Source organism: Ornithodoros turicata, chromosome 3 (assembly GCF_037126465.1).
Source record: "Ornithodoros turicata isolate Travis chromosome 3, ASM3712646v1, whole genome shotgun sequence".
Classification (NCBI taxonomy): domain Eukaryota; kingdom Metazoa; phylum Arthropoda; class Arachnida; order Ixodida; family Argasidae; genus Ornithodoros; species Ornithodoros turicata.
Genome location: NC_088203.1, coordinates 99,765,764 through 99,793,521, shown reverse-complemented (window position 1 = coordinate 99,793,521; position 27,758 = coordinate 99,765,764). Strand labels below are relative to the sequence as shown.

General features: G+C 47.6%; 1 protein-coding gene across 2 annotated transcripts; it reads left to right on the top strand.

The window, feature by feature from the left end:
* LOC135388981 (neprilysin-1-like) lies at positions 1 to 27,758 on the top strand. 2 transcript variants are annotated; one of them, XM_064618875.1, is made up of 3 exons: positions 1 to 210; positions 16,669 to 16,946; positions 25,465 to 27,758. In XM_064618875.1, exons 2-3 carry the CDS (start codon positions 16,854 to 16,856, stop codon positions 27,721 to 27,723), a joined length of 2,352 nt encoding a protein of 783 aa, XP_064474945.1. In that variant the 5' UTR covers positions 1 to 210; positions 16,669 to 16,853; the 3' UTR covers positions 27,724 to 27,758. The 2 variants fall into 2 exon arrangements, 1 of the variants encoding a protein (XP_064474945.1); XR_010421553.1 differs by lacking the exons at positions 16,669 to 16,946; positions 25,465 to 27,758 and adding an exon at positions 11,924 to 14,200.

Below are 27,758 nucleotides of genomic sequence, written 5' to 3'. Positions count from 1 at the left end.
TCTGCCATTCGAATTTGGCCTTCGACTTCGTACATCACCCTTCATCCTCTCATCCATCCATAGATCCGTGGCCCGTTGCCTTTGGTTCTGTGCCACACTGACAAGACGAGTATAAACATGCAGGTCGTGGACTTCCCGGATGACAGCCATACGCAATACCAGGAGCAATGGCCCGGAGAACAAAGAACGAGCGAAGAAAAGCCGACATTGGTGAGTTTCTGCACTGATTCTACAGAGGCATTATTCTACAGGTGTTTGGTCGTGGAATACAGTTACAGCTACCGAAACCTGTAGCTGTGCATAACCATTCAGTTCAGCATTTAAAATTATAATTTCCACAGTCTGTTTCATAAAGTATTAACGGAGCATGCGCGAAACGGTGGCGTATCCTATCGGGACTTGGCGTTTGGTTGTCACATGCCTCCTAAATACTGAGTCAATAGGACCGAGCATATTTTGTAAGGCTCTAGCTGTCATTCGGCGTCCGTCATCCACATTATATCGGGTTGCACATTTCTGCGATAAGAGGCAATATTCTGTGAACCTGTGGAGTGACTTTTTGATAAAGACGGTAGTGGCATGTTCGTTCCGCATTTGCAAATCAAAGTACAACAAGGGGGAGAATTTTAGCTTGTTCCGGTTTCGGTGTAGACGAATGAACCCGCAGCAGTAGTAGTAGGAGTGTAGTTTTTGCTCACTTCTCGTGCACAGGTACCGGTAATAAACCGGACGCTCCATAAAGTACAGGTTATGTCCACTTAAACCTTTAGGACAAACGGGGACAGCACGTACATGGCTTTAGTTCACACCGCTATTGACAGCCACTCCATTTCGCTGCTTCCCGCGCGGTGGCACCAGCTCTTTCTGGAAAGGCAGATTGCAAAGACAGTTACTTGTCAATCCAACCTGCCTTTACAGAAAGAGCTGGTTCCACAGCGGGAATATCCGGAGAGTATGTGTCATAATATGTATGATACATAGCCCTAGTCATATACTGGGTGTCCCAGAAAACGTGTCATTGAATTACAATAAAAAAACTACACCACCTAGAGTCATGCGGTCAATGGCATTTGTTCTTAGTGTGTTTTTGCCACCTCCTCGTGTGAATGTCATGTAACGTAAGTTTAATTATGTAAATTTTTGCAAGCTTAAGTCGGAAATTTGCCTAGTAAAGGTCACTTTTTTACCCGACCAATGTGAAGAGCGTGTCTAATTTAGTCAAATTAATGATAATTGAAAGGGATATTCAGGAGCTCTCCCATCGGAAAAAATAGCCGAACATCATGCTCTGCGGAGGTCGCACAGAATAGCGCACGATGAATTTTTCAGCGCAATCCTCGTCAGTCCGACGAAAGGAGGTTGGAAACCCAGCCCTCCCCGACATCGCAGAAAGAGATAAACAGGCACGGCTAATCACGTCCGACTCTCGCTGGGATAATTCTTTCCCTCCCCGAATTTTAGGAACTGTTACTTTCTCTACTATCACTCTGTGGGCTGGCTTCGGGACCTCCTTTCGTCGCACTGAGAGCGATTGTGCTCAAAAAGTCGCGCGATCGCGCGCTATGGTCCGGTTCTCCGAAAAGCATGATATTCGGCTATTTTTTCCGATGGGATAGTTCGTGAATATCACTGTGAATTATCATGAATTTGAGTGAATTCGGCACGCTCTTCATATTGGCGGGGTGAAAAAGTGACCTTTACTTGGCAAATTTCCGAGTTCAGTTCGCAAATATTTACATAATTAAACTCGCCAATGAATCCCTCGCACAAATGTGTCTTCTGGTAATAGCTCACTTCGTTATAAAGGAACTCTACACAATATGATGCCTGTGTCGTGCTTGGGAGTAAATTTCCTACATGTCACCTCAGCCACAACAAGCGATGACGAATGGAAATACGCTGCATTCCCTGCCATTCGCGGTGGGCGTTGGGTGGGGGGTGTACAGCTGAAATGTTAGGGGGCTGTAAGGGGGGGGGGGGTCTACATAAATCTGCTGCGACAAACTCCCACAGTTCACGTCGGCTGCTGTAATGCCTTGGATATTGAGAGTTTCCCGTAGTATTGAGTTGCTGAGCGTTGCGTTGTTATTGAGTTGCGAAGGCGGACAGTGCAGTTGATCGTACTATAGGTACAGCGGGTATTAGACGAGCTGGCATGTTGTCTCTGAAGCGCCGCTTGTCTCGTTATTGAGGAGGGAAGAGCTGTGGGTGGTGTCGTGGTGGCGGTGACAACTACGGACAGGGCAGGAGGGCCTGGCCTCTCTCTGATCTTCTGCCGATGTCGTGGAGCCTATGAAACATTGGATGGAGCGTATTTTGACGTCAGTCTTACTGTAAGTAACCGTAAGTAATGCTGCGCACCAATATGGCGGCGGAACGCTGCATCGACGAATGCTGCTGCTGCTCAGGCAGTATTTACTGATGTAACACATCGTCGCCGGACTTTAACTGTAATTTGAACATTTACGTGTATTAATTGCGTAGCGGACACATCAGTAACTGAGTACAATACGAAATATCCAAACTATATCCAAATACAATTTTTTAAAGAAAATTAAGTAATAGTATGGCCACTGTAAAATACGAAAAGCGTGCAGTTTAAAATCTTACCCGGTACCATCTCAGGTACCAGTGGAAGCTGCTGTGGTGGTGGTATTTCGGAGAAGCGGCTGTATGGTATGTACCACTGCGGCCATACACCATGTTGCAAGTCCATTGAGCGAGACTGTGCCGCGTTCCGATTAGTCTACAATGTTTTCAAGTTCCAACTTCGTTCCAGTGTATCCGCAACGCATTGGGCTTGTACGCACAATGCACCCATGTATCAGATCCTTGAATCAGTGATTTGTGTCAAATAAATGTTTTGTTTTAGCCAAAAATATGATAGTCGATATGGATATGGATGGATATGGATAGTAGTTACGGATATAGTTATTTTGACTACTGTAACTGTGCCGGTGTGAAATCCAGTAGAAATCGATGGTATAGCCAAGACCGGCCGAAAAGGTAGCCGAACATTGAAGCTCCTGATTGGTTATGCATAACATCTAGCATATTGGACATCTAGCATATTATCTCAAACAATGGGCTGTATGGGGAGCTGTTGGAGCCTGCACTCTTACAAATGAACTTCACCGTATAGCACGCTCCTAGCCAACCATCTCGAATGATATCGTTATCTGCCCTGATTTGTTGAAAACGGTAGGCGTACGCCTTTTTTGTGACATTATGAACAGCATAAGAGTCACAAAAAACACGTACGCCTTCCGTTTTCAACAAATCAGGGCAGATAACGATATCATTCGAGATTATGGTGTGCTTGGAGCGTGCTATGCGGTGAAGTTGTTTTTAAGAGTGTGGTATTACGGAAAGTCTCTGAGCTAGCGGGAACCTGGTGGTGGTGATGAACGGTGCTCACCGTTGTCTGTCTCAGAGAGGTGCACTCTTAAAAATGATGTCCTTTGAGATTATGAAAGCGTCTGAGGAAAACACAGGAAAAACCCTAAAAACAGAACTTCACCGCATAGCACGCTGTGAGCCAACCAGTGCCACGAATGATATTTATCGCTTCTAATTTGAAGAGACAGGTGGGCGTACGCCTTTTTGTGGCAATTTGGATATGTGAAAATTGCTACAAAAAGGCGTATGCCCCCCTCTCTATTCGAACCAGAAGCGATAACCCAATCATTCTTGGCAATGGTTGGCGCACAGCGTGCAATGCGGTGAAGTTCTGTTTTTAGAGTGTAGAAAGCACAGCCGGCACAGGAATGCAAACACGTGTACCTCCCCAGTCTCGACGCGCCATAGGAACAGCATGCTTTCAAGACCGCAATCCGATAACAGGCGACCCATGGACCAATCCTACACTCTAAAAACAGCACTTCACCGCATAGCATGCCAACCGTGCCAACTATGGGCCAACCGTTGCCGCGAATGATAGGGTTATCGCTTCTGATTGGAAGAGAAAGGGGGGCGTACGCCTCTTTGTGGCGTACGCCAACCTCTCTCTTACACTCTTAAAAATGAACTTCACCGCATAGCATGCTCTTAGCCAACCACTATCTCGAATGATATCGCTATGTGCCCTGATTTGTTCAAAGCGGTAGGCGTACGCCTTTTCTGTGACACTTATGCGGTTCATAATTGCCACAAAAATGGCGTACACCTCCCGTTTTCAACAAATCAGGGCAGATAACGATATCATTCGAGATGATGGTTGGCTAAGAGCGTGCTATGCCGTGAAGTTCATTTTTAAGAGTGTAGAATGAGAAGCGATAGCCCTATCACACAGCGTGCTATGCGGTGAAGTTCTGTTGAAGTTCGGTGCATGCTGCTATTTTTACCCTTCTCATTGCTTTCACCCCATGAAGGGTATTTGTAAAAGTGCCCTCCCTCGCTAGATCATTCAGTGTGGGTCTTCTATCCCGCTGGACAGGCGTCTCAGTGGCAAAGGTGGGCGTTCGTCCTCACTAGCCTCGCCCTCACCTCAATTTTCTGGGAGAAAAATTTTCCTCACCTCACCTCAAAATTTTTCTTACAATTTTTTCTCACCTCACCTCAAAAATGTTTTTCGAAATTTTCCTCACCTCACCTCAAATTTTTTTGAAAATTTTTCTTCACCTCACCTCAATTTTTTCTCAGCTCACCTCACCCCAAAGGAATTTTTTAGACTTTTCCTCACCTCACCTGCATTTTTTTTCGAAATTTTCCTCACATCACCTCACCTAAATTTTTTAAAGCTATTTGTGTATTCGATATGAAGATTGCGTATTCGACGCGCGTTTGCTTTGAGTGACTACCAATGTAAATGCATATACCTCAAGCGTGAGTGCACACAGGGTGCGGCACGAAACGTGTCATTTGACCATTATAAGAAAATGACTTAACGGAAAAATATGGGGTAAACAACTTTCTTCTGGACATTTAGTTTGTCACCAAATACAAATAGTTTCATCACGAGAGGATAGAGGGGTAGCAAGCGAGCTGGTGGTGTAGACACATAACTTAAAAACCCGAGACTAGGCGACAAAACACGACAAACACAGACAAGGTCTCAGTTTCATCAATTTGCCATTGAAATACATTTTCGAAATTGAACTCATTAAATTGCTTAGTCAATGTAACGTTCTTTTTTTTTTTTTTTTTCTTGCTGGAGGATTTGGCCTAGTCAATCACAGAAAACGCTTCGTGGAACGATTGTTATACCGATAAAAGTTGCGCGGAAATTGAGGTTCAATTGCGGGTATGCGAATGGCGCGCAAAGTCGGGTGTCAGAACAGCAGCGAGAGAGGAGGGCAGTCCCCGCCCAGATGAGAGACGGAAGCTGCGGAAAGAAAGAAAGATATCCCGTGTACGCGCAGGAAAAGTTTTCAAAAAGTGTGCGTTCATCCTCGCCTCACCTCAAAAAATTTTCCCATAGTTTTCCTCACCTCACCTAAAAAATTGCAAAACTTCCTCACCTCATCTTACCTCAAAATTTTTTGAAAAGATTTTCCTCACCTCAAATTTTTGAAGATTTTGCTCACCTCACTTCACCTCAAACATCACCAGAAAAATTGGCCCTCACCTCACCTCAAATATTGTGAGGTGAGTGTGAGGAAACCCTCACCCTCGCACGCCCTCGTGAGGATGCCCACCGCTGCTCAATGGTTTACCCAGAAAAGTGCTCATAGCCTCATTCATCGTTCCAAGCACGCTATCCCTCCAGAATTGCGCCTCCTTAGGCAATTGCACATGTCCCGTCTCCAGTATAGCTCAGACGGAGGAGCGCATGCAGTCTGGAAGAGAAAGGCAGTAAATAAGGTGTGTGGCTGTTAATGCTTTAGCGTTAGGAGAGCGTTAGGAGCTGTGTGTGTGTGAGAGAAGTAGGGACAGAGGAAGGAACAGAGAGAGAGAGAGAGATGGTGAAGCCTCACTGAGACATGACACAGAAATTTGTTTCTTTGTTAGGATTTATTTCATAAAGGGCTGCCAACAGGTGGATAACGGCCTACATAGGTGATATACAGGGTGTTCAGAATTAAGCTTTCACTAGCACTTTATAAATAGGCGAACAAAAGAAAACTGGTGCTACTTTTTCTGTTCCTTGAGCAAGAAACAGGTGCTACATAATTAGCAGCACCTGTCTCTTACACAAGTAGCGTAAAGTTATCATCCGGTTTCCTGTCATCGCTGTGTTTGCGTAGCGCAAACACAGTGTAGTGTTGTGTAGTGCAAACACAGCGCAAACACAGTTCTGTTGCGTAAGCTTGATTTTGAACACCCTGTATCAGCTTCCCCGTTTTCGGTGCTCAAATTTTCATAGAGCCGGTGGGAGAAATCGGTGGCAATTTCGCTCACCAGAAATCGATGGCTTTCGGTGGTAATATTTTGAAAAATGACGACACCCGGTGGAAACCGGCGAGGAACATAACGGGAGTTCCCCATGCGTCCTGTGAACCAACACTTGATATCCTTGTGTTTTGTCTTTTAATTACAATGCCAACTGTTAAAATAAGGGTTTGTTATGTTTGTGAGGTACATGTCAGCGATGTAGGTGACATCGCACACCGCTCTATTCAGTGTAAGGAATCGGCACCGGAGCTTTCTTGTGGAAGCCAAATCTTTCAGTCAGTGCTGTCTCTCGGAGCATCTCATACTGCGCTCTGTAATAGGTCTGTGGTTGCAGGCCTCGTGTCGTACATTGTGCTCTCCAGTCGCTTCTAGGCACTTTCTTCCTAATGTCATACATCTTCACGTACGCGCATCTTACATACCTACTTGTCCATGCATATTTGTCTTACGCACATTCCTACATACATGCATACATACTTGCGGGCGCATGGTCGTCATACGTCATATATATGTCATTAGTACGCGCGTCTAACCTGGCCCTACACCCCATCACTACCACCCAGACATAATTACGCCCTTTTGTCCTGGCCAATCTCCCTTAGTGGCTGACGGCCATCGTTTCATTGGAAGAAGACTGAACGGAAACTCCACGCCTACGCTCTTCATCTAGTCCCAATCGCCCTTAGTGGATGACGGCCACTGCTCCGAGGACGAAGAAGAAGATTTGCTGTATCCTGGCCTCGGGATCCTCCCTGACACTCTCGCCATGTCAGATGACGCTGCGATAGCCCAGCTGGAAGATATCGCCAGGGGCCTTGCTCTCCGCTTCCAACGCTCTACTTCCTGCGCGCGGCAGCCTCCCGTGACGTCTTCGTCCGGCTTCTTTGCTGTTTGTGCAGAGGAGCTTGACTCAGTGGTGCGCGCTCTCCCAAGCTCGGCTCCCGGTCCGGACAGTGTCTCAGGCAGACTGCTGAGGTCCCTGTGGGACGCCCATAAAGAGGAGCTCCTGAACATTGCGAACATCTCCATCGAACACTCGTGGATGCCGGATGACTGGAAGGTGTCTAAGGTGGTTATAGTCGAGAAGACCACCTCGAGGGGCTTGGCCATGGATAACATTCGCCCGATTGCCCTGACATCCGTCCTCTGCAAAACTATTGAGCGGATTCTGCACCGCCGTCTGTCTTCCTTCTAGGAAGCTTCTTCCGCGCTTAATGATAGACAGATAGGCTTTCGCCCCCGCTGCTCAATCTGGATGGCGCACGCCAACCAGGAAAGTCGAATTTGCCTTGCGCGCGAGTGCGGGAAGATGTCTGCCCTGGTTACCTTGGATGTTGCGAAGGCCTACGATAGCGTGGAACACAACGTGCTCCTCCATTGCATGGCTGCTCTCAACATTTCCCCGTACATCGTTTCATGGGTTTGCAGCTTCCTTACTGGACAATCATTATTTTGCTCGGACGGTCGCTTTGTCTCCTCTTCGCATCCGCAGCAGAGGGGCGTCCCCCAGGGGTCCGTCCTTTCGCCACTGCTGTTTAACATTTTAATGAGTTCCCTACCTCTCGACCCGGGCATCCTCACTTTAGCCTATGCGGACGATATTGCCTTCTTCTCCTGCTCTATCACTGCATACGATACGTGAGAAACTACAAGAATATCTCATCGCGCTGTCGTCCTGGATGCGCTCCGTCCACCTCACGTTGAACGTCCAGAAATCTGCAGTCCTGATGTTCCCCCTTACCAACTGGACTGGAGAAGGTTTGACCATCGTTCTAGATGATGCCGGCCAGACCATCCCCTAGAACAACCTGCTGCGCTACTTAGGCGTCTGGTATGATCACATGCTTCACTGGGACCATCATGTGGAAGTCATAAGCCAGTAGGCTTCGAAAGCAATTGGCACCATCCTCCGCAGCGCCAGCGCCCGCTGTAGTATGCGCAGGAGCACCCCACTGCTCTTCCTGTACAATTGCTACGTACGGCCAATTCTTGAGTTTGGATGTGCGTTTTCTCGCACCTCCCTGACTACCGTCTGAGCAGGCTATTCGCCGTCGAAAGAAGAGCTCTCCGCCTGTGCATGGGCCTCCCCAAGTATACGGCCAACCAGGCGCTGTATGCCGAAGCCCGTATTCCCCGTTTGAAGACTCGGTTCCGCCTACTCACTGTGAACACCTTCCTTTCGCTTTGCCAGAGCCTTTTAGCCACCAGACAGGACCAGTCTCTCAGGGATCGGACCCAGTGGATCGCCCGGAGATGGCGAAAATCCGACACCCCGCAGCTCGTCTTAGTCGAATCCCTTCTAGCCTCGCTGAATACCTATCTCACTGCCCTTCCTGTGCCCATCACGTCGTTGTCGCGACAGATGCCTCTGTCTCGGCTCGCGGCTCGGTTCGGCTAGCGGGTGCCGGCGGCGTCTTCCCTCAGCTCGACTGTCATTGCCGCATCCGCCTCCCTGACTACACTCCCGTGTTCGAGAGCGAACTCCTCGCCATGATACTGGCTTTCAGAATGGTGCCCCTTGCATTTCCCAGGATCCTGCTTTTCTCCGACTCCCTATCGGTCATCACCGCCCTAGCCAGCCCCTCCAGCGAGTGGCTCGAGCTCCTGCAGGCCCTGAGTCCTAGCCACATCACGGAAGTGGTCCTGACATGGATTCCTGGTCACTGTGGCCTATCTCCCAACGAGTTGGCGGACAGCCTTGCAAAAATTTCCCTCTCTGGCCGTATCATTGACGTCCTTCCGCCCCTGCCCTCTATCACGCGGGTCTGGCATAGAAGGCTGCTGGAGCTCACCGCTCTCCGCTCACTGCCAGTCCGGTACGCCCACCTTTCCCACGTTTGGCAGACTGACCGCTGCGTCTCCCGTCATGTTGAAGTTTTCGCTGACTCGACTGCGCTGTCTAGCCCTTCCACTGAACTTTTATCTGCACCGCGCGGGTGGCAGCCGCTCTCCTGCGTGCGTCCACTGCTATAAAGAGGAAACTGTGGAGCGCTTTCTCCTGCACTGCCCCCTCTACGACCTCTCCCGCCTTAGCTACCTTGCCCAGTCGCTGGCTAGACAAGGGATTCCCTTCTCCCTGGTCGCCATCCTCTCATTTGGAGCCTCCCACACCGAGAAATTGCGGTTTGAAATAGCGTCGAGAGGCGCCGCCTTTCTTACCATCTGCGGCCGCTTCTGAAACATCTTGCACCTTCCGCCTCCTTCCTTCCCTCTGCTATGGCTTCCTTCTACTGTCATGCGGTCCTACGATCCTCCTTGTCCCGCGTGTGAAGCCGTGGGTCTCATGAGTCTTTAGAGATTACTCTACACGAAACCCTGGCCAATCGCCCTGTGTCGCTAGTGGCCACTGTACCTAGTGGTGGAAGAAGAAGATGATGATCCTGCCTTCTGTTGTGCCATTCGAATTTGGTCTTGGACTTCGTACCACACCCTTCGCCCTCTCGTTCATCCATTCATAGACCCTGTCCCGTTGCCTTTAGCTGTGTGCCACCCCGGCGAGACGAGTGTAAACATGCAGGTCGTCGACTTCTCGGATGGCAGCCACATGCAATACCAAGAGCAATGGCCCGGAGAACACAGAACGAGAACACACACAGAATTCTAAAGATTCGAGATTCGTCAGATTCGTGGATTCGCTTAACCTTCCTAGGATTCTGATCCGGATACAGATTCGCAAAATTCTGATTCGTCCCACCTGTAGTTTAAACCTTGTGCTGCGACACGAAGAAACGGCGCACGGAGCTCCTAGAAGACAGTTCGTAACACGCTAGGCCTACCGAAGCGATCATGGCGAGATGCCCCCTTTCGCTGGATTTGTTTCTATTGTTATGTGTGTTCTATGCCCGACGGCAACCTGACCACGTTTCGTGCTTGCACGACGTGTCATGCTCACTGCGCGCCGGCGAGGTTCCGGCAATGGGACAAGGCTATGTCTATCTGCCCATGCGAATCGATTTGCCAGAGATCCACTTGTGGAGTGCACGACTGATCGTTCTGCAAATGCAGTTTATGCAGGTCTGGCGAACGGATCATGCCTCAGGTCAGCAGTCACTCGAATAGATGGCGTCACAAGCGATCAAGTAATGTGATCTTTCCCCGGCGAGAAATCGGAAGTGACGTGTGCGTCTACGTCATTCGAAAACATCAAAGTTGTAAACAGAGATGGGAACTCTCGTCCTGAGATGTTGCTCTCTAACCAAATTTCGACTTCCGTGATCGGATATCGGACTACAAACATCTGTACGCTCTTCAAGGATTGCATGTGTTGGGATTTGTCAGCTGAGTACGTACTGCCAAGAGCCACTTATTATTTTAATGGTTCCGTGACTTAGTCCCACGTTTCTTTAAACAGCGTTCAAAAAGTAACACACGTGAAACATTATATTTTAAACAAGGGAAAATTAGCTACGTGATTTGTCACAAGAATGTCGTCGAAAAGGAACCCAAACAAGTAGACTTCGAATCCCTGCATGAAGAAGGCTACACGCTGGGATAGAAACAAGTACTGACATACTTAGTTTTGTCTGTGCTGCTGCTAAGGCACCACTAAATTTATTCCCCCCAAACTAGTTCGGTAGCAAACACGAAATGTGGAGGTGAGCCATGATACAAAACGGGGGAAACATATCACAAACGTGGCGTGTATATAGCTTCAATGCCAAATGTTTCGTCAACGTCAGCAAAACCCGACCGTTACGTTTTATTTATTTTATTTTGTTTATTTTTGTTCCGGAAGCATAGTGATGATGGTGATAATTGTAGAACAGCGGCTTCCTTCTTTGGGCGTGAGAAATAACTATATTCGGTTATAAGGAAGAAAAATCATCGAAGCTCTTCGGCTGCTACCATATATATACCATATACCAGCATATGCCGGCACAGTTCCCCCAGGGCGGCAGTCATGACGTTGCCCTCCTCTGTGGGGCAGACAAGGGCGAGCCCTTTCACGACCACCACCACAACCATTCCAGCATTAGACACCTGCTTCGGCCTTATGGGGTCCTTTCGTTTGTGTGGACCAGCTCCCTGAGACAGAGTACCGGACGCACGTAGTCCGAGAGGCTACGCACGCACCCCTCTGGTTTCGTCAATTTTCTCCCGATGAAGGTTCTCGAGCCTAACGCCACAGATCCCAACAGTTCCCGGCGTTCCATTAAACTTACACGCCTGCGAACTATATAGGCACACGCTTAGCCATTGTGCCCGGATATACAGACACACATGTGTCTTGTCTTTAGTGTCTTGTCTCTTTAATTACCACAAGTGACACTTTTGGGACGGATTCATAGGCTCATTCTTGCGGCAAGAGAATGTTTTACTAAAGTGGTCAGAATTTCTTAGAGGCACATTGCACCTGTCTACAGGTGGTGGATGGGTTGGATCTGTACCTGCCACCCCGCACAACATTCTTGCAAATCATTCTTGGATGGAGAAAAAAATAAATTAACAAAAAAGTAACCGGGTATCTTTCAATAGCTCGGAGTTCATCGAAATTACAGAAACAGGTCCTTACGTGGAAAAGACATTCAACCCGAAAAGGCCAGGTGCTTATTATGTTCTGATGAACAAAGTATATTTTTCTTAATTTCAGGTGAAGGAGGACGAAACTTCTTACGCCTTGCTGGGAAAGGTACTCCTTGTGACTCCTGTTCTGGGGACGTTTAGAGCAGCATATTGGGTTGCACGTCATGAATGGAGACACACGCCGGGCGGCGAAGATATCACCACCTCCACCCCTGAGTATGTCGGGGTACCCAAACTTCCGCCCAAGTACCCATTTCCCGATGCCTCGACTGGCTCACCACGTCAACGGCAGAGATACCTCAGACGACTTCCGAGGCGACAATGTCAACACGCATCCCGCAACATCCATTCACTGACAAAGTATGTGATACGGAAGATTGTGAATACATGCGTTGGCTTATTGACGTGTCCGTGGACACAGGGAAAGATCCTTGGGAAAACTTTTACAGTTACGTCTGTAACGGAAACGGAGCTCTGGAGTCTTTATCTCACTGGTATGATCTGACTACGGCAATCACTTTGGATGTCATCCAGCGCAACATCACCTTAAATATGGCCAGGAATTTACAAGACTTAAGGTCCCAAGAAGAGGGCAAACGGGATATCAAAAAGTAGCAGCCGTCTATACCAGCACCGCATAGATATTGACAACGTTACGACGACTGAAGCAATGAGACAGTTTTTAAAGCAGCAAGGAAGGACTTTTGCAAGTGACATGCAATTCGTCCTACTGCATGCTATGGTGAAATTCAGTTTTGGTTTCAACATTCCCCTGATATTTGAAATAGAAGCACGCTGGGTAAAAGGCGAACAGGTTGTAGTATACATGAGTCAAGAGTACTTGATAAAATACGCCGTCACGGAAGACAGAGAGGCGAGGAAGGATGAGATTACGCTAATTTTATCGGCAATCCTTTCCATAGACCTCCGCGATCTCGCAAATGAGATCATTGCAGCGGAGAATAACTTTGCCAATCTGTCGCAAGTTCAGTGCTCTGGCAGTGAAACCTCAGGAAGCAAGAAGCTTCTGTTCCTCTTGTCGAAGTTAGGCCTTTTGGTAAACAACGACACGACCTGTCAGAACAGAGGAATGAAGCCGTGGAGGGTAGTACAGACCCGAGACTTCCGAAAGACGTAAAAGTCAGTATGACAGTGAACGATGTTCATTTCTTCCATAATTTATTCGACAAATTGAGGAATTTTACGGCAACTGAATTAAGGTTATTCTGTGCATGGAAGATTGCCCTGTACCTTGTTGAACCCATAGTACAGTGATTCGCCTAGTTATCCGGATGTTCCTATGTGCCTGGACGGAACTGCGAAAATGTTCCCGAAAACTGCAGGTTCGGGTTTCCTGTTGCCCATAGTGCACAGTTCGAGGCTGAATCTCGCTAGGGAGATGATTCAGACAATTGTCGACGAGATTAAGAAGTCCTTCGAGTCTTCACGTATGCTGGACGAGACAACTCGCGTTGGAGCTCTGAAGAAATTTCTTTGCTGAAAAGAGATATTGGTTTCCCGCCGGAATTTAGCTCCGCCTTGAAAATAGACGCGTTCTTCAAAGATCTCCCTGACCTAAACGGACCTTTCATTGAGGACTACATGCAGGTTCGGAAGTTTTGGACAAAGCACAACTGGAATGGAATATTGAGCGACTCCTCCTTCGTGGATCCACGATACACGTTTCCTGCATTCCTTGTCAATGGTGCTTACATACCGGTGGTAAATCACATATTCATTGGAACCCCTCTTTTGCTCACGCCTGTCTTTTCGTATGGTGCTCCTCCAGAAGTGAACTATGGAACCCTAGGCACCGCCGTGACACATGAACTAATGCACGGCTACGATACGTTTGGCAGGAATTATGACGGTGCTGGGCATTTCAAACCGTGGTTTACCGAAAGAAGGTAGTGTGGAATACGACAAGATCGTTCGTTGCCACAACGAGACTATTGAGAAAGCTCCGAAAGCTAGAGCTTACAAAGATTATCCCCAAGAGTATCTAGCAGACAAGATGGGTACTACGTCTCGGTTGAGGGCATCGGAAAAATTCGGAAAAAATCGGAGAAAAAGCTTCGGAAAATTCGCATGTCACTTTGTGCAACGTGAGGAATTTGACGAAGGACAAGATCTTCTACATTTCCGGGTGTCTAGTGTGGTGTGGAAAGGAATTCCCAGACCCGACGCCTCGAACTCATCCGCCTTCGGATGAAACATGCAACGTGCCTCTTATGAATTCACAGCATTTCAGCGAAACCTTTTCTTGCCCAAAGGACTCGCCAATGAATCCCTCGCACAAATGTGTCTTCTGGTAATAGCTCACTTCGTTATAAAGGAACTCTACACAATATGATGTCTCTGTCGTGCTTGGGAGTAAATTTCTTACAGGTCACCTCAGCCACAACAAGCGATGACGAAGGCGAATACGCTGCATTCCCTGTCATTCGCGGTGGGGGTTGGGTGGGGGGTGTACAGCTAAAATGTTAGGGGGCGTCACTGAACATTTGGGGGCGTTAGGGGGCTGTAAGGGGGGGTCTGGATAAATCTGCTGCGACAAACTCCCACAGTTCACGTCGGCTGCTGTAATGCCTTGGATATTGAGAGTTTCCCGTAGTATTGGGTTGCTGAGCATTGCGTTGTTATTGAGTTGCGAAGGCGGACAGTGCAGTTGATCGTACTATAGGTACAGCTGGTATTAGACGAGCTGGCACGCTGTCTCGGAAGCGCCGCCTGTCTCGTTATTGAGGAGGGGAGAGCTGTGGGTGGTATTGTAGTGGCGGTGGCGGTGGCAACTACAGACAGGGCAGAGGGCCTGGCCTCTCTCTGATCTTCTGCCGATATCGCGGAGCCTATGAGATATTGGGTAGAGCGTATTTTGACGTCAAGGTCTTACTGTAAGTAACCGTAGGTTACGCTGCGCGCCTGTATGGAGGCGGAATGCTGCATCATGGAATGCTGCTGCTCAGGCAGTATTTACTCTAATGTAACACATCGTCGCCGGATTTGTACTGTAATTTGAACATTTTTTACGTGTATTACTGCGTAGCGGCACATCAGTAACCGAGTACAATACCAAATATCAGTACAGTACTAAATATAAATTTTTTTAAAGAAAATTAAGTAATAGTATGGCCACTGTAAAATAAATACGAAAAGCGTGGAGTTGAAAATCTTACCCAGTACCCCCTCAGGTACCAGTGGAAGCGGCTGAAACATTCAAATCATTCTGGTACAACCTTCAAACATATTTAGGTTCAAAATATAGGACGATGACTTGTCTTTAGGACGCGGTTAGTTCTAAAGACAAGCTTAAGTCCTAAAGTCAAGGCAAGAAGTCATAGCAAAGACACAGTGGGGTATCTAGGGTGTGGCAGGTGTTGACAGGTGCCATGGGCGCCAAGTGAACAGGGGCGCTATTATGTGGTCGGATGTGAATGTGCCAGGTCGGGTACTCAACCTGGCACATTCATAGTTGATCTAAAGCACCCGCCATTAGAGAGGTTATAGTGTGAAACCTAGTGCGGACAACACGAAAACGCATCCCCAAGGACATCATGTTAACCATGTTGCCATGGGCGCAGGTAACTCTAGATACGCCACTGCAAAGACAAGACAAGTCCTGAAGACAAGACAAGCAAAGTTGTCCTCTGTACTCTCGCTATCAGACGTGCACTGAAGGCACTCAAGAATGAACTCGTTTTAATTCTTATTTAAATAATGAGCGCCTCGCACTCACTAACAAGGTGCGCAGTCTGAAGGTAGTATCGGGCAGCTATTTATAAAAAAGAGAAAGTTATTCGATCGGTGCACTCGTTCACGAATTAATTAGACCGAGGATTTAACTCAGACACCCGGTACATGTAAGTTCACCCCCGCGCCTAACCAGCCTTACATCTCATATCACACTGGTTATACATTATACATTATACACCAACAGGACGGTGCCCAGAAGAAGAACAGTCTCTGTTCGAAATATCGGCGGCTTCTGTCCTGAGGCAACTCCTTCCTACATTCTACCGGTTCGCTGGATTTCTACCCATCTATATCCCGCCATACATGTATGACGAACGTGTATAACAAACATCCCTTAAACATGTATGATCATACAGTGCTGGTCACACTGCTTAAACACCGGCAAAACATGTTTTAAAACACGTGTGTATAACCATGCAGTGTGACCGTGCCGTCATACAAGCAAGCGCTCTGACTATGTTGACAACATGTTGTCAAACACACGACGATGTATTTGGGGACTGCCGAAAAACGGTGATGGGCAAGTTGTATAAACGGGCGTATTCGCCACGACAGTTTTCGTTTGCACGAGTCAGTGTCAACGACATCGTGATGCGCGTGAGTTATTTTGCACGAGTAAGTTGTAAGTCAGTGTTCGCGACATTGTGTTGCACGTACGTTCAAGATGGCGACCTCTTTGCCTGCGCACATGGAGCATGAAACAATCGAAAATCAGCCAGTACAGGCCCGTCTTCGTCGTCTTCGTACATTTTGAATTGCGATGTCCGCGAATGGAAGTTATATATACTCCTGGATTGGTTGCTGTGACACTGACGTGTGTCATACATCAGTGTTTAAGCCACTCCCACTGTAGTTGTATAACCAGTGTGACCGATGTTTGAACGACACATGTTCGAGGCGATGTATAATCATACAAGCGTTTGAATCGAACGATGTTGTCAAACAAGAATTGTATGACCAGTGTGACAGAGCATAATACATACGCCATACGTGTTTGAAGACATGCTGTCATACATGTTTGGAACACGTGTATAACCAGTGTGACATTTGTTTGGACAGGGAAGAAGCAGGAGGTTGGAAGAAGAAGAAGATTTGCTGTATCTTGCCCTCGTGATCGTGCCTTCTGTTCTGTCATTCGAATTTGGCCTTCGACTTCGTACATCACCCTTCACCCTCTCATCCATCCATAGATCCGTGGCCCGTTGCCTTTGGTTGTGTGCCACACTGACAAGACGAGTACAAACATGCAGGTCGTGGACTTCCCGTATGACAGCCATACGCAATACCAGGAGCAATGGCCCGGAGAACAAAGAACGAGCGAAGAAAAGCCGACATTGGTGAGTTTCTGCACTGATTCTACCGAGGCATTATTCTACAGGTGTTTGGTCGTGGAATACAGTTACAGCTATCGAAACCTGTAGCTGTGCATAACCATTCAGTTCAGCATTTAAAATTATAATTTCCACAGCCTGTTTCATAAAGTATTAACGGAGCATGCGCGAAACGGTGGCGTATCCTATCGGGACTTGGCGTTTGGTTGTGACATGCCTCCTAAATACTGAGTCAATAGGACCGAGCATATTTTGTAAGGCTCTAGTTGTCATTCGGCGTCCGTCATCCACATTATATCGGGTTGCACATTTCTGCGATTACAGGCAATATTCTGTGAACCTGTGGAGTTGACTTTTTGATAAAGACGGTAGTGGCATGTTCGTTCCGCATTTGCAAATCAAAGTACAAAAAGGGGGAGAATTTTAGCTTGTTCCGGTTTCGGTGTAGACGAATGAACCCGCAGCAGCAGTAGTAGTAGTAGTGTAGTTTTTGCTCACTTCTCGTGCACAGGTACCGGTAATAAACCGGACGCTCCATAAAGTACAGGTTATGTCCACTTAAACCTTTAGGACTAACGGGGACAGCACGTACATGGCTTTAGTTCACACCGCTATTGACAGCCACTGCATTTCGCTGCTTTCCGCGCGGTGGCACCAGCTCTTTCTGGAAAGGCAGATTGCAAAGACAGTTACTTGTCATTCCAACCTGCCTTTACAGAAAGAGCTCGTTCCACCGCGGGAATAGCCGGAGAGTATGTATCATAATATGTATGATACATAGCCCTAGTCATATACAGGGTGTCCCAGAAAACGTGTCATTGAATTACAATAAAAAAACTACACCACCTAGAGTCATGCGGTCAATGGCATTTGTTCTTAGTGTGTTTTTGCCACCTCCTCGTGTGAATGTCATGTAACGTAAGTTTAATTATGTAAATTTTTGCAAGCTTAAGTCGGAAATTTGCCTAGTAAAGGTCACTTTTTTACCCGACCAATGTGAAGAGCGTGTCTAATTTAGTCAAATTAATGATAATTGAAAGGGATATTCAGGAGCTCTCCCATCGGAAAAAATAGCCGAACATCATGCTCTGCGGACGTCGCACAGAATAGCGCACGATGAATTTTTCAGCGCAATCCTCGTGTTATATACTGGTTTATGGAGCTCCGGGACAGCCACACTGGCATCGCGGGATGCGCGTGCGACAGTTCGATATTCGCTTGTACAACACGCATGGTGCGGAATAAACTCCATCCCTACTAACAGTCTCCTCACTGCCTTGGACATTGATACTGGCGACGAGCGTTAAGAACCTTCGTGCTATTCAACCAGAAGTCGTCTGGCTTCACCATGTCTGTTGGACGCGTGTCGCAGTTCGTTCCCGGAGGCAACTGGTCATCATGGGTGGAACGCCTCGAATTTTACTTCGAGGCCAACGAAATCACGGATTCCGGTAAACGCCGAGCATCCCTGCTAAGCTTATGTGGTGAAGAGGTCTACGACACATTGAGGTCGCTCCTGGTTCCACGACGTCCTTCTGAGGTGTCCTACGCTGACATAGTCAAAGTTCTTACTGAGCACTACAACCCGAGACCTTCAGAGCTACTTGCAAGATGCATTTTCTACAAGCGGGACCAATGGCCCACGGAATCGATTGCAGATTACGTGGCAGCGTTGCGCGCGCTGGCCAAAGACTGCAATTTTGGTACTTCTCCAGCACCAACGCCCGAGTCTGCTGCTTTGGAAGCCGGAGAGCAGACACATACGACAGGTGCAACATCAACTTCAGGTACAACGACTTCCACTGTTTTACCACTGGACATTATGCTACGCGATAGATTCGTTTGCGGCGTGGCTGATTCCCATTTACAACAACGACTCTTGGCAGAGAGAGGAGGTATCACTTTTCAACAGGCACTGCAAATTGCATTAACGGCAGAAACGGCACTGCGTGAGCAAACGCAGCTTCGACGAGAATGTCTAGACACTAAGGTGCACAAGACGTCAGCGACAACGTCGTCCAAGACAAAGAAAGCAAAGAATAAGAAGATCGCTTGTTACAGATGTGGAGGTGAGCATAGCATGCCAGACTGCACTTTTCCGGACTCTATTGTGTGCAATTATTGCCACAAAAAAGGTCATATGGAACGAGTTTGTTTCTCGAAGAAGAAACGTACAAAGAAAGGCGGACAGGCCAAGCAAGTAGCGCTACAGGACACTCATGATCTGTCAGAAGACGAAAATCCCGAAACATTGTATACATTGTACAATATGCGTGGGAAATCGAGCACACCTACGTTTGCGGTTACCGTTCACCTGAATGATCAACCACTACGCATGGAAGTGGATTCGGGCGCTACGTTCTCCATCATAAGTGAGAAGACATTTAATAAGCTCTGGCCTGCAGGTCAAAGTCAGCCCATACTTGTGCAGGACGACTTGCACCTCCGAACTTGGTCAGGTCACAAACTAAGCGTTCTTGGGAAGGCAACGGTAGAAGCAAGGTTGAAGGATAAACGCGCCAAGGTCCTTGTCAGAGTAATAGAGGGTTCAGGCACAAGCCTACTGGGTAGAGATTGGTTTAACCCTCTCGGCATACAACTGGCTGGAATCCATAACATGAAGTGTGAGTCATTGGCCCAGCTACTGGAAGAGTTTTCGTCGGTTTTTGATACAACTCTAAATGGACACATTGGACCTCCAGTGCATATTGACCTAAAGTCAAATGCCGTTCCTCGCTTCTTGAAGAGCCGTCCTGTGCCTTTTGCATTACGAGATGCGGTTATCCGTGAACTGGATCGTCTTCAAGATCAAGGCATTATTGAGCCAACACAATCTTCAGCATGGGCAACACCAATAGTCGTGGTGCGCAAGAAAGACGGTTCGTTACGCCTGTGTGGCGATTACCGTAGCACAGTAAACGTTTCAGTGGCTACGAGCGCGTATCCTTTGCCAACCGCAACGGAGATACTTAGTAGCCTAAAAGGTGGCTCCGTATTCTCCAAGATCGACTTAGCCCAAGCATATCAACAGCTTCTGTTGGACCAAGAATCATCGCATCTTTTGTGCATTAACACAATCAAAGGACTTTACAGATTACGACGCCTTCCGTTTGGAGTGTCCGTAGCACCAACCTTGTTCCAGCGATTCATGGACAATCTGCTAGCTGGACTTTCAGGAGTTAATGTTTATCTCGATGATATTCTCATATGCGGAAAGGATCCAAAGGAGCACCTCCAACGCTTACGACAGGTATTGACAAGACTTCAACAGGCTGGGTTGAAGGCAAAAAAAGGCAAATGTCTTTTCGCGGTGAAGGAAATTGAATTCCTTGGCTACAAAGTGTCTGCATCGGGTGTGCAGCCGACCGCTGAAAAGATAACAGCTATAAAGAAGGCCCCTGCTCCAACATGCAAAGCAGAATTGCAATCTTTTTTGGGAATGGTATCATTCTATATTTTCATCAAGGACCGGGCGACCATTGCAGAACCCTTGTACCGCTTGTTAGACAAAGGTGCCGACTGGTCATGGGAACACGACCATGAGCAAGAAAAGTTCTGTGCCTTGAAAGACCGTATAGCAAGCAGTCCAGTACTTGCACATTTCGACGAAGAACGACCACTTCATTTGTCGTGTGATGCGTCGCCCTACGGGATTGGAGCTGTGCTGGCACAACCAGACGACAAGGGACTCGAGGCTCCAATTGCCTTCGCGTCACGCACATTGGGAGCTAGTGAGCGTAACTACTCACAGCTTGATAAAGAAGGACTGGCAATTGTATTCGGAGTAACGCACTTTCATCGTTACATCGCAGGCCGTCAAGTGGTCATTTTTACAGACCACAAGCCTCTTTTGGGTATTTTTGGTCGGTCAAAACCGATGCCATCTATTCTGTCACCCCGAATGATCCGTTGGTGCGTTACCCTTGGAGCGTATGACTACGACCTCCAGTATCGACCAGGTGTCAAACATGCCAATGCGGCCGCGTTCAGCCGTCTACCTCTTCCAAGTTCAGGTGATGAATTCGAACCTCCCGGTGACGTGTTAATGATTGAGGCGCATACAGCGCTACCTCTGACCGCTGCGCAGATAAGTCAGTTTACGAAGACGGACCCGGTACTGAAACTACTGCTCACAGTTTTGCAGTCAGCGGAAGATACTGACTGGTCGAGCCCGGAACTTTCACCATATCGGAGTAGGAAACAGGAGCTGTCGTTACATAAAGGCTGTGTATTATGGGGAACTAGGGTCGTTATCCCCGAGGAAGCTCGTCCTTCGGCATTACAGTTACTGCATGCTAATCATGTCGGTATGACTGCAATGAAGAGATGTGCACGTAGTCACATGTGGTGGCCCAGCATGGATCACGAAATAGAAAGGACAGTCAGGAGCTGTACGCAGTGTCAGCTGAACTCCAGAATGCCACGGGCGGCTCCTTCACCTGTTTGGCAACGTAGTCACGTTCCATGGGACACTGTGCATATGGATTTTGCTGGTCCTGTGGACGGGACTACATACTTGATCGTTATAGACGCTTTTTCTAAATGGTTGGAAGTACGGATAATGACATCTACAACGACAACAGCACTTATCGAGACCTTGCGGCCCATTTTCGCTACCTTTGGAATACCACGACTACTGGTGACGGACAACGGTACAGCGTTCACTTCGCGAGAAATGGCTGTCTTCTGTCAAAAGAATGGCATTCGTCACATCACCTCAGCGCCCTTCCATCCTGCCACAAATGGACAAGCTGAACGGATGGTGGCGGAGACGAAGTTGGCGCTCAGGAAGCTCACAAAGGGCAGTATCGTGTGCCGTCTCGCTCGATTCCTGTTTCGACAGCACACCACCCCGCACACCACGACGGGAAGATCTCCAGCAGAACTAATGTTCGGCCGTCAACTGAAAACAGCACTCCACGCTATTCACCCAACGAGCAACAACTCGGGTGACCACGAACAGCCCCCAATGCACGCAAAGGTGTACACCGTCAACCAGCGAGTGATAATGCGAGATTTTCAGGGCAAACCCCATTGGGTGCAAGCGGTAGTGTTGCGACGTGTAGGACCTCGCTCATACCTTCTCCGTACAAAGGATGGCAAGCTACGTCGAAGACATATTGACCATTTACGAGACTTTGAGGATGTACCAACGCAGTGCAGCGCTGCGGAAATGACAGCTGCACACACCATTCCTCTGCCGGCTACATCAGTCTCTCCGACCACCAACGAACCGACAGCGGAACACCACAGACAGACTGCAGACAGGATTGCCGAGCCCACTGGTAGAGTTCGCACAAATCGACAATCTAAACTTCCAACCCGTTTCAGAGACTTTGTTTTGTACTAAAGGGTGAAAGCGTGTCTTGTTTACACTAAAAGGGGGGAGTGTGTCATGTTTATACTAAAAGGAGGGAGTGTTATATACTGGTTTATGGAGCTCCGGGACAGCCACACTGGCATCGCGGGATGCGCGTGCGACAGTTCGATATTCGCTTGTACAACACGCATGGTGCGGAATAAACTCCATCCCTACTAACAGTCTCCTCACTGCCTTGGACATTGATACCTCGTCAGTCCGACGAAAGGAGGTTGGAAACCCAGCCCTCCCCGACATCGCAGAAAGAGATAAACAGGCACGGCTTATCACGTCCGACTCTCGCTGGGATAATGCTTTCCCTCCCCGAATTTTAGGAACTGTTACTTTCTCTACTATCACTCTGTGGGCTGGCTTCGGGACCTCCTTTCGTCGCACTGAGAGCGATTGTGCTCAAAAAGTCGCGCGATCGCGCGCTATGGTCCGGTTCTCCGAAAAGCATGAAATTCGGCTATTTTTTCCGATGGGATAGTTCGTGAATATCACTGTGAATTATCATGAATTTGAGTGAATTCGGCACGATCTTCATATTGGCGGGGTGAAAAAGTGACCTTTACTTGGCAAATTTCCGAGTTCAGTTCGCAAATATTTACATAATTAAACTTGGAGGACACGACATTCACATTAGGAGGTGGCAAAAACCATTTAATAAGAACAAATGCTGTTGACCGCATGATTCTAGGTGGCGTAGCATTTTTACTATAATTCAATCCCACGTTTTCTGGGACACCCTGTATATGTAGCCCTCTAACACTAACCGGCCTTTATTTGTCTACACTGGGTCACGCATGGGGGACTGTCAATCTATCCAGAACGTAGCTTTCTCTTCCTTTGCCTCCTCTTCTTCCTCTAGGTCCCCGACCTAGTTCGCTTCGTGCTCCCGAGCTTTCAGTTCGTTCCTCCGCGAACGGTAAGGGACCACGGGCGCAATAGCGGCTGTTAAAAGGGTTCCCTATTCCCTATTGAAAAAAATCTATTCCTCAAAGCTTGAGGTCTTAAGATATCATGGGACATTTGGGGTTGCCCTAGGACCTGCACTCTTAAAAATGAACTTCACCGCATAGCACGCTCCTAGCCAACCATCATCTCGAATGATATCGTTATCTGCCCTGATTTGTTGAAAACGGGAGGCGTACGCCTTTTTTGTGACACTTATGCTGTTCATAATCGTCACAGAAAAGGCGTACGCCTCCCGTTTTCAACAAATCAGGGCAGATAACGATATCATTTGAGATGATGGTTGGCTAGGAGCGTGCTGTGCGGTGAAGTTCATTTTTAAGAGTGTGGAGACGCCCCAAGACGTAGGTGCACGGCTGGGTCGCAAGAATTCTGCTTTAGGACATTTCGGTAGAGGACGTTTCGATACATAGATGTTTCGATGCACGGACATTCCAGTACACGGATCTTTCGAAGCGTAGATGTGTCGACAGGGCTATCCACACGCTGCCGCGTCGAGGACTGTGTGACGACACAACTATACAGGGTGTTTTTTCGATGTTACAGAATTTTCATCGGAAAACTACGTACTTGCACTCTTAAAAATGAACTTCACCACATAGGGGTATAGAGGAAGCTCAGACGGGATAATCCAAGATGCAACTATGGGACCTTGGGAAGCACTTTCGTGTCCTAGATGATGTCGGTGATGGTGGTAGATGGTGGTAGGCGTTCCCTCGGCCGTACTTGGCCGCCTGGTTGCGGTACAGTTCATTCTTGTGTGACACCTCCGGTAGGGGACCGCTCCATCACGGGCGAGATATTTTAGACAACAATGTCCCAAACAATACGTTCAGGTCTGAGGGGCGATGCGTGTAATGACTACTTAAAAATCTGCTATCTTGTATTTTCTAGAAAGCATGTAATTAATGAATTAATTCATAAATATTCATAACCTTTGGCTTATCCGAGTGGGTTGCGCACGCTGTCGTATACACGGGTGGTTCACGAAATATGAGAAAAGTTAAAAAATGGAATGGGTAATCGCACACCACATAGCAGGATTGGATAGTGTTACTAGTCACCACTGGTAACACTATCCAATCCTGCTATGTGGTGTGGTAACACAAAAGAACTGAAAATAACGTAACGACAAAAACATAAAATCGGCGCGGGACCTATCAAAGACGCGCAGGGAATAAAGCCAAAATGCAAAAATGTTAGTCAGGAATGTGCCTAGTCTTCGTTCAATGACCGTACGCTCGGGGGCGCCACCATGATACGACGCTCTTGGCGCGTCAGCGGCGAGTCCCACGTCGATTTGTTGCAATCCCGAGCAAGTTTCGTGTCGTTGTATCTCCCAACCTTCTCATTGACATTGGGGTTCTAATCCTAATGAACACGAAACTGACACATTAATTTTACTAATCAATTAATTGCAAAATAAAAATGTTTGTGTGCTCCCCGCGCCACTGGTAACACTACGCTGTTCGTGTTGTTGGTGTGCGATGCACCATTTGTTAGCAAATGAAGAAAACGACAACTTCCGTGCATCGAGCACGTCCCACTGTCATTCTGCGCGGGACAGTAGAATAAACCATGTTCGCTGGTTCCCTGTCACTGGCCTGATCTGCTAGCACTTACATCACCATTCTGTTTTAAAACTTTGGCTCACTTTTCGTGAAACACTCGCCATACCTTCCAGTCTTGTCACATGGCACTGCTACGAAGACGAAGTCAGCACCGGTCTTCTCTGTATTGAATAGCAACTTGTACGCATGGTTGGTGTAGATGTCACTTCAGAGCAATATGAGCGAACGTCAGCCGAGCGTCGATTCCGTCACCATAAAGTCATCCTACTTAACGGAACGAATGACAGCGTGCATGGCTCAGAATCCCGCCAGTTGATCCGGTGCAGTAGCCGCGGTACTTCGGTAACCGCATTATCCACGGTCTTCTACGACACGCTAAACTATCAGTCGCACTTGATGTCACATCTGGTTTTGTTACTCTGTTATTTGCAAGCAATACGTGTTTAAGCAAATCATTCTTGGATGGAGGAAAAACTAAATTAACAAAAAAGTAACCGTGTATCTTTCAATAGCTCGGAGTTCATCGAAACAGATCCTTACGTGGGAAAGACATTCAACCCGAAAAGGCCAGGTGCTTATTATATTCTGATTCAACAAAGTATATTTTTCTTAATTTCAGGTAAAGGAGGACGAAACTTCTTACGCCTTGCTGGGAAAGGTACTCCTTGTGACTCTTGTTCTGGGGACGTTTGGAGCAGCATATTGGGTTGCACGTCATGAATGGAGACACACGCCGGACGGCGAAGATATCACCACCTCCACCCCTGCGTATGTCGGGATACCCAAACTTCAGCCCAAGTACCCATTTCCCGATGCCAGTTATGAAGACTATGAAGACACTCCTCACTGGCTCACGACGTCAACGGCAGAGATACCTCAGACGACTTCCGAGGCGACAATGTCAACACGCATCACGCAACATCCATTCACTGACAAAGTATGTGATACGGAAGATTGTCAATACATGCGTTGGCTTATTGACGTGTCCGTGGACATAGGGAAAGATCCTTGCGAAAACTTTTACAGTTACGTCTGTAACGGAGCTCTGAGGTCTTTATCTGACTGGTATGATATGTCTACGACATTCAATTTGGAAGTCTTCCAGCGCAACATCACCTTAAATATTCTCAGGCATTTACAAGACGAAAAGGTCCCAAGAAGAGGGCAAACGGGATATCAAAAAGTAGCGGCCTTCCACCAGCACTGCATGGATATTGATAACGTTACGACGACTGAAGCAATGGGACAGTTTTTAAAGCAGCAAGGAATGACTTTTGCAAGTGACATGCAATTCGACCTACTGCATGCTATGGTGAAATTCATGTTTGGTTTCGACATTCCCCTGATATTTGAAATAGAAGCACGCTGGGTAAAAGGCAAGCAGCTTTTACTATACATGAGGCAAGAGTACTGGGTAAAATACGCCGTCACGAAAGACCGAGAGGCGAGGAAAGATGAGATTACGCTAATTTTATCGGCAATCCTTTCCAGAGACCTCCGCGATCTCGCAAATGAGATCATTGCAGTGGAGAATAATTTATCCAATCTGTCGCAAGTTAAGTACACTGGCAGCGAAACCTCAGAAAGCAAGAAGCTTCTGTTCCCCTTGTCGAAGTTGGGCCTTTTGGTAAACAACGACACGACCCTGTCAGAACAGTGGAATGAAGCCGTGGAGGATAATACAGACCCGAGACTTCCGAAAGACTTAAAAGTCAGTATGACAGTGAACGATGTTCATTTCTTCCATAATTTATTCGGCAAATTCAGGAATGCTACGGCAAATGAATTAAGGATATTCTGTGCCTGGAAGATTGCCCTTTACCTGTATAAAGCTTCCTTGTTGAACCCATCGTACATTGGTCCGCCTGGTTATCTGAATCTTCCTATGTGCCTGGACCAAATTGTGAAAATGTTCCCGAATACTGTAGCTTCGGGTTTCTTCTTCTCCATACTGAACAGTTCGAGGCTGAATCTCGCTAGGGAGATGATTCAGACAATTGTCGACGAGATTAAGAAGTCCTTCGAGTCTTCACATTGGCTCGACGAGACAACTCGCGTTGGAGCTCTGAAGAAACTTTCTATGCTGAAAAGAGATATTGGTTTCCCGCCGGAATTGAGCTCCGCCTTGAAAATAGACGCGTTCTTCAAAGATCTCCCTGACCTAAACGGACCTTTCATTGAGGACTACATGCAGGTTCGGAAGTTTTGGACAAAGCACAACTGGAATGGAATATTGAGCGACTCCTCCTTCGTGGATCCACGATACACGTATCCTTCATTCCTTGTCAATGGTGCTTACATACCGGTGGTAAATCACATATTCATTGGAACCCCTCTTTTGCTCACGCCTGTCTTTTCGTATGGTGCACCTCCAGAAGTGAACTATGGAACCCTAGGCAGCGGCGTGACGCATGAACTAATGCACGGCTACGATACGTCTGGCAGGAATTATGACGGTGCTGGGCATTTCAAACCGTGGTTTACCGAAAAAAGTATTGCGGAATACGACAAGATCGTTCGTTGCCACAACGAGACTATTGAGAAAGCTCCGAAAGCTAGAGCTTACAAAGATTATCCCCTGGAGTATCTAGCAGACACGATGGGTACTACGTCTCGGTTGAGGGCATATAAAAAAGCTTCGAAAAAGTCGCATGTTACTCTGGGCAACGTGAGGGATTTGACGAAGGACAAGATCTTCTACATTTCCGGGTGTCTACTGTGGTGCGGAAAGGAATTCCCAGAGCGGAGGCCGGTAGATCATCCGCCTTCGGATGAAAGATGCAACGTGCCTCTTATGAATTCACAACATTTCAGCGAAACCTTTTCTTGCCCAAAGGACTCGCCAATGAATCCCTCGCACAAATGTGTCTTCTGGTAATAGCTCACTTCGTTATAAAGGAACTCTTCACAATA